This window comes from Eurypyga helias, unplaced genomic scaffold (assembly GCF_000690775.1).
Source record: "Eurypyga helias isolate BGI_N326 unplaced genomic scaffold, ASM69077v1 scaffold14889, whole genome shotgun sequence".
NCBI lineage: Eukaryota > Metazoa > Chordata > Aves > Eurypygiformes > Eurypygidae > Eurypyga > Eurypyga helias.
Genome location: NW_010271485.1, coordinates 4406 through 11517, shown reverse-complemented (window position 1 = coordinate 11517; position 7112 = coordinate 4406). Strand labels below are relative to the sequence as shown.

General features: G+C 41.3%; 1 protein-coding gene across 1 annotated transcript in view; it reads left to right on the top strand.

Annotated features, from left to right (window-relative positions):
* Positions 1 to 899, top strand: part of TEAD1 (TEA domain family member 1 (SV40 transcriptional enhancer factor)) — a gene marked incomplete at its 5' end in the record, with an annotated part of 30532 nt that extends 29633 nt beyond the window's left edge. The window contains one exon of the mRNA XM_010158840.1: positions 211 to 899. Coding sequence (XP_010157142.1) covers positions 211 to 324 — 114 coding nt within the window. The remainder of the gene's footprint in view (positions 1 to 210) is intronic.
* Positions 900 to 7112: the final 6213 nt, after the last annotated feature.

Sequence of the window (7112 nt, the reverse complement as noted above, 5' to 3'; positions counted from 1 at the left end):
ACGGCGGCTGACGTTCACGCAGCCACGGTGGGATGAATCTCAGTGTCCCCGGCTCAGCCCCGCAGCTCGCTCTGGAGGTCACTTTGAATTGCCAGAGACGACAAACAGTCGCATCGGAAGGACATCTAACCCGAGCCAGTCAGCTCTTGTTTTGGCGCTGGTGTTTCCGAATTTGTAATAGACTGTCTACCTCTTCCTTCCCCCAAACAGGTCGTAACAAACAGGGATACACAAGAAACCCTGCTCTGCATGGCGTGTGTATTCGAAGTGTCGAACAGCGAACACGGAGCACAGCATCATATCTACAGGCTTGTAAAGGACTGAGCAGTTATTTATATATACATTCATTTCACTTCTTTATCAAAACACAGACTGTAAACCTCAACACTAAGTGGCAGTGCCTCTGGCCCAACTTTCACCCACGTTTTTCTAAAGCCTGTTTTAGTGAAGTCATTTTTAATGTGTTCATATAGAATTGTAGCTGTGAAATTCTGGTACAGTTGTAAAAATTATTTCTAAAACTAAGTGTTCTTCAAATTTGTAAACCACAGTTCTTTGGGAAGACTGTATTTAAGAACCTAATGCCTCTGTCTGTGGAGGCCTATTTTTAATTCTGATAGAAAAAAGTATGACAGAGCATTTGCCATGGGAAAAAACTGACAGCATTTATAAGAATTTATTTTGGGTTTTTTTCCAACATGAAATACTTGTTTTACAATGCAAGTGAAATTGAAATGAATCTTTAGCTATAACTGTAAATGAGTACACGAAGTTAATAATCTTTATAGAATTATCTTTGTAACTGATTAGGGTGGAAGATATGGACGAATGTAATTCACTAAATTATTTTTTAAAATGAAACGTTTTTCTGTTTGAAACCAAATGAAAAATATAGCCTTAAGAAATGCCTGATAGAAACAGACAGGTCCTAAAATTAGGCAAATTTTGTATTTTTTTCTCAATGCTAAAACTAATCTTCTAATCCATTAAACCTTCAAACAGGTATCACAGAGAAAGAGTCACCCCCTACCCCTAACATATCTAGTGTATTTTAAAAGAGTATAAAGTTGTATTGTACTAATATGAAAATTTGATTATTTAATGAAAAAGATGGCTCATTTTGCAATAAGTAGGTAAATACTGAAGATTTAGACTCGCATTATATGTAGTCTTGTGTGTGCAGTTATATTTTATATGGACAGCGATGTTTTCTAGTAAGTTGAGTGAAAAACTTGCAACTCTGAAATTGAGATGAACGGAAGCAACTGACGTTGCGAGAGCCTCGAGTCTTTCGCAGACCGAAAGTAAAACACTAACGTGTTTGAAAGAAGAATCTGTACACCTCTGAAAGGATCAACAGCTTTAATATCTATGAGACGCTAGAAAATCACAACCAACATTAGGCAAAGAAGATTGGAGATTTTTTTTTCTCCTTTTCCTCTTTATCATGGTGCTCTTACACCTCCCCCAGTTGTCTCTCCAGTTCTGACTGGTGAAGACCCTATATGAAACACACGTACGTACCAGGTGGGGTCTGATGTCCTTTTGCATCCAGGTGTGGTAGCATTCATCCTTCTGACGTATTCAGGGAAGACTCCAGGATGTGAAGTACGGCTGGAGACGTTTTAGTACTGCAAGGCTTCAAACCATGGCCGCGGGCGTGAGCGGTGTCTGAGGTACGCACACGCGAGAGAAGTCTCCTTCCCCCTGGCTACCCCGGAGCGCGTTGCTCAGTTTCTTTGCCCCTGCAGCAGTTGTTGCGGCCGGCACTGGGGTCTCACGCAAAACTTCTGTCTGAAAGGCTGAGGGCTGCCCGGCCAAGCACAGGCCTCCTTGAAGACCAGTCGTGCAGTAGACCGCCGAGAGCGTCCTCGGGAAGGCCTTGTGCAGGCCTGAATCAAAGATAACATTTTGCAGGCCCCTCCTCCCTGCCCCTTACCAGTGTGGGCTCGTGCACAGTTTAAGTCTAGAATTTACTCCCAGACACAGTGCTGTAGTCTTCAAAAAAACCAGTCTTAACTTTGGGGTATTGTATTTCTGTGTAGTGCCCTCTGTTAGAATTGCCCGTTGTTGAACGACCCAGACCAGAATCTAACCCAGACAAGGCCGCGGGTCGCTGTACGTCCGCGTCAGACCAGCTTCGTCCTTCACTCTGGTGAGGTCTCGGGTTGGAGGACGATAGGAACGTCACCGCGGAGCAGGGCGACTCCTTAAACCCCTTAGCCTGCCTCCGCGCTACCGCTAGTAGGTGGATGATTGCCGCGGTGTCTAGCTGTTACCTGCTTGTGGATATTAGGGCTGGTGATCTTTCGGGTTATACTCCGTGAACCAAACAGAGAAACATGTCCATGGTAAGGTCTCTTTTAACGCTCGTTTTTAACACTAACTGTCACGTCAGGAAAAGCACTGCATTGTAACAGCCTAATGGTAGCCCTTTACTCTAAGCACTTGGTGTTACAAGTCAAAAACTACTTTTTTTGTTATATTTTGTTCTAAAGTTGTCTTTTATTTAGGGTTTGAATTGTGGTTTCGGTGATTTTTTTTTTTAATAACAAGCAACTCTCTGAGGCATATCAAGCACGTAAGTCGATTTGCAAATCCAGGTACAGTTTTTGTAATGGAATATGGCACCCGACGTATGCCGTCACTGTAGGGTATAAAGTCACAGTGTTTATTGGTGTTCACATATGTCATATTGGGGAAACTGCTTCCATCGTCCTTTCTTTACACTTCTGTAAATGATCCATACCCTGTATATGTTAATTCTTAAAAGCCTTAATCCTTCAGCTGTTCAGTGTGGGGTGTGTAGTCCAACAGGCTGCCTGTAAACTGTGAGCTCTTTTGTAAGCTGGAAGTACTTATCTTGTTACTGTTACTTTTTTTAGGAACCTTTTAATTGAGAGCTGCCAAAGCATTACAATATGCAGTGCCTTAGCATTATATTAGAAGTACCTTTAGCCTCTTAACATAAATTTTATATATTGTTTTATTAATTGGTTCCATTTTTTAAAATATCTGTATTTTTTCCCACAGAAACGCTCTGACTGCTTGGTCTAAACCCACCTTCTGTACAAGTCAGTCCCGTTACTACGCAGTTAAATGTCTATACCAAAAGGAAAGGTTACAGATGCTTAGTTCTCCGTGAAAAGTGAATTGTATTAATAAATGCTGCCTTCTTAAATTTCATGACCAAATAATTAATTGTGACTCTTCTGCACTCTAGCATAAAAGTGCCTTTGGTTTGAAATTCCAGCTTAGAAAAGTGCTGCCATAATAATGACAATTTGTAGAGAGACCAAAAATATTTAGTTATCACCGTAATGCCTTTGGTTTACTGGAATAAGTTGAATCTACAGGCCTCCATTCGCAAAAGAGCACCATTTGTAGCAAAGGAACTTTGCTAATGATCAACCTGCTGAAGAATAACCTACTGTTTGCCATTTCTGACAGCACTGCAAACCAGCAACTGATTTGTCTGTGATACAAAAAGGAAAAGGATTCACGTTCATCTTCTCTTCACCCAGCCGTGCATCTGCGTAACGAGATCCGTGTACTGCAGCATTTCAGGCAGTGGACAAATGTGACTTTAATAATATTTTGGTATCTGTGAAGATTTTTTTGTTTAGACAGAAGATTTTGTTTACAAAGTTGTGCATGCTGAAAGGTGGCTGCATAAACCAAGATGAAAATGGAAAACAGACAATAGCTAGGGTAAATGCAATTGTGTGTTTCTGAGCGTCGAAATGTCGAGTGTGAGCGTGGTGGATGAAGGTGCTGATAGAGAAACTCTGGCCAGCACGATTCAAAACACAGGGTGGTTTGGTTTTGGTTTTCTCCCAGGTGATGTCTTGGAAAAAAAAAAAAAAAACAACCCAACAGCTCCTCTTAGTAATGTGTCTGCATTTGATACCTTCTGTGAACGGGGGCCGTGCTGTACACTGCAACTGATGGGAAGAGGAGCGAGATTTTAAGAAAACGATGTTATAAAGAACAAATATCAGCAAAACCAAAAGCTGTCAGAGGGATTATATAGTTGTGAATACAATTTTAACTTGATTTTTAAAGTATTTGATGAAAACGAAGATTAACTTTTTATATATAGAAATATTGTGACACTGTGTGGTAAATATTGTGATAATTCAAGCTCCCTGTCTCTCAAATATTATTTTTGTTATTCCTTCAAGGTCTAAATCTCACTTACCTCTGTAGGACAAGTGATCCTGTTGACTTCACTGAGACCGAGGTAGGGCAAAGACACTTTGGCCCCACAAGTAGAGCGTATCTTTTCGGTTGTCACCAAACGTTTCAGCTGTGCTAGTCAGCGTGTGCGACAGACTACGCTTCTGTCTCATTCCAATGTTTTTAAAGCAGAATGGTACCGTCTGGGGCTGTTAAAAATTGCTACTAACAAATGTCGTTTCACTTACTTGAATTCCAACATTATTGTATTTAGGTACTGCACCACTATTTTGAAGGAATTGCAGATTTAATGCCTGTTTCTCACTTTCCCTTTCCACCGCCGCTGCAGCGTGTTACGTTTGGCAGTAGCTTCTGCCGCTGAACCTCCACGGTCTAGGCCATTTGGAATAATGAAGGGTGTATATTGATGTTGAGTGTGAGTAACTGGCCCGTCGGGGGCAGATACCACATTTGACGTATTAAGCCGTATCTATTTATTTTTCCACTGCGAGCCCTGGGGCGGACTGGCTTTCTGAAGCAGGTCCCCGCAAAGCTTTCCCGGCTCACTCCCACCCAGAACCCTCTTGTTTGCCCTTTACTCGACCCCTACTGATACACGTACCCGGTCAGGCGGGAGGTGTGTGTAACAGAGTCCAGTTCTGTACTTTTCTCAGGATGATCTCTTTTCCCTCTCTTTCATAACGAGATGTTTAGCCCCCTAAAAAAGATAGAGGCTGGATAAGTCAGAGTACAAAAAACACTTCGGACATCTTCATCTTGTAACTTTTCAGGTCATTCTTGCTGAGATCATGTAATTAGTTTTAGTGTGTAAATTAAATCTGAAATGCACTCAGTTGACTAAAAGGAGATGGATCCCTGTTACCTCCTTACAGAATATGTGTTTTTGTTTTGTTTTGTTTTATGGGCCTCTGATTCAGGCTCATGACTGCAGACAAAAAATACAATATGTGCCTGAAAAAAAAAAAAGAGACAAAAGAATTTTATAACATTGAAAACCTGAATAGCCTTTAATTCTTCAGTACGTTTTATGTAAAACAGGTTGGGATTTTGTTTTGTTTTGGGGTTTTTTTGCCATGTGCATTTGTTCACATTTGTAAATGACTTAATGGAATTCTCACTTTATGTTTATTTGTGTAATGTGTATAAAATGGGTTTGTGACTTAAGCATATTCATATATGGTCAGTGGTTACTTTAATATTGTACTGCTGCTGGTAACTTTTGATGTAGAACTCGCCTTTTGATGATAAAGTACCTCTAGGTTAGACAGGGAGGGAAGGCTCTTTGAAAAAAGTGAATGTTCTCCAATGTTTTCTTAACATATTTGCAGAAGCTTTCAAAAGGAGTTTCAGTCAAACCTCTTGGCAGTACAGTATTCTTGTATTTGTTATTGTCTGTGTGTAGGTACTGGTACCTTTTTTTGTTTAAAATGTTTTAAGTGTTGGCTTTAAAGTGAATTTATCTTTAGTATGATAGTAATATGAAAATTATAGGGTTTGTGTGCAGAGAATTTTTTTATAAAGTGCTTTGTAAAAAAAACAAAAATGTATTCTAGCTTTCGCGGTACATATGTGTGATAACTTTAATATCCATGACAGTTAAGTGCAATTATTTCATCACTCTAAAAATGCTATTTTTGTGTCGGTTACTGCAGGTGTTTTCATGTCTTTGCAAAGTGACACATTTTGATGCCTTCTTGATAAAGTGGTAGAATTTTTGTAGCTTTCTAGAAACTTTGTATTCATACAGTATCGATTGAAAATAAAGAAAATGAAAGTGTTTTGTGCATTTATCTTAATGTCTCACATCAATCTCTTTAGTGTGGGGTGCACCCCTCGAAAGCATTTTCCACAGCAGCACAAGGCCCGACGTGCAGCAGTGCCTGCGTACCTGCCCAACGGTGCGGTGGGCAGCCAGCAGGATTGACAAAGCCCCTGGGGCGCACTCCGGGCTGGCACATCTGGAAGCCCCGTTCAGCAGTGAGTCCACAGGCCGTCTGGTGTTTTATCAGCAAGAAAGGTGACTACCTCTAGCCCGTGTGTCTCCCTGAAGAAACTGGTGGCTTTTTTGAGACATCACTTAAACCATCCCCTTACAATGGGATGAACCACCTTTCTGGAGGCAGGAATGACCGATTCAAAATCTCACGTAATTAATGTTATGAAATACATCACTAACTTGGCAACTAGAACTGACCGAGGAACACAGTAGTTACCTGAAAGTGAGGTGTGTCTTCCAGAAGGACTCTGAGCTCTGTGGAAACTGAGGTCCTAAAAATGTGGCATTTTTCAAAAGGCTGATTTCTTGTTTTTCTTAAACCACTTGACTCTTCAGCCAGCAGCTGTAGCTGGTGTGATGAGAGGATGAAACAGCATCAGCTTGGCTGCCACTTCCATGGAGTGAAACCACCTAGGTGGGGGGCTGGGGAGAGAAATGAAAAAGGAAAGAAAACGAGGATAAGAGGGATGTCCTGGATCAACTGAAATCAATAGGAACATGACCAGGAGTTGGCAGAGAGAAAAAAACATAAAGTACATCTGGCTCCTCTTCTGCTTCAAAAGGAGAGCAGTGGCTTTTGAATAAACCACATGCCCCTCCCGCACACCCCAGTTCTCCTTTTGGGTGGCAGATGTTCCAGTGCCATTTTTGAAATGCCAGCAGAGCACCCCCCACGTGCAAGATGAATGGGTTGAGAGCAACGCACAGACACGGTCTGTTTTGACCCTGTTTTCTCTTCTTTGTTCCCCATTAAGTATACGGCCTCAGCCCTTTGAAGTGGGTTAGCTGTTTCAGAAGCAACCTGCTTCTTAATTAAGGTTCTGCTTCTTAATTAATTTAAGTTAAAAATCCATACATCTTCCACCTTTGGGAAGAACGTCATGCCGCATTTCAGGTTGGGAGTCCCCACGTAACA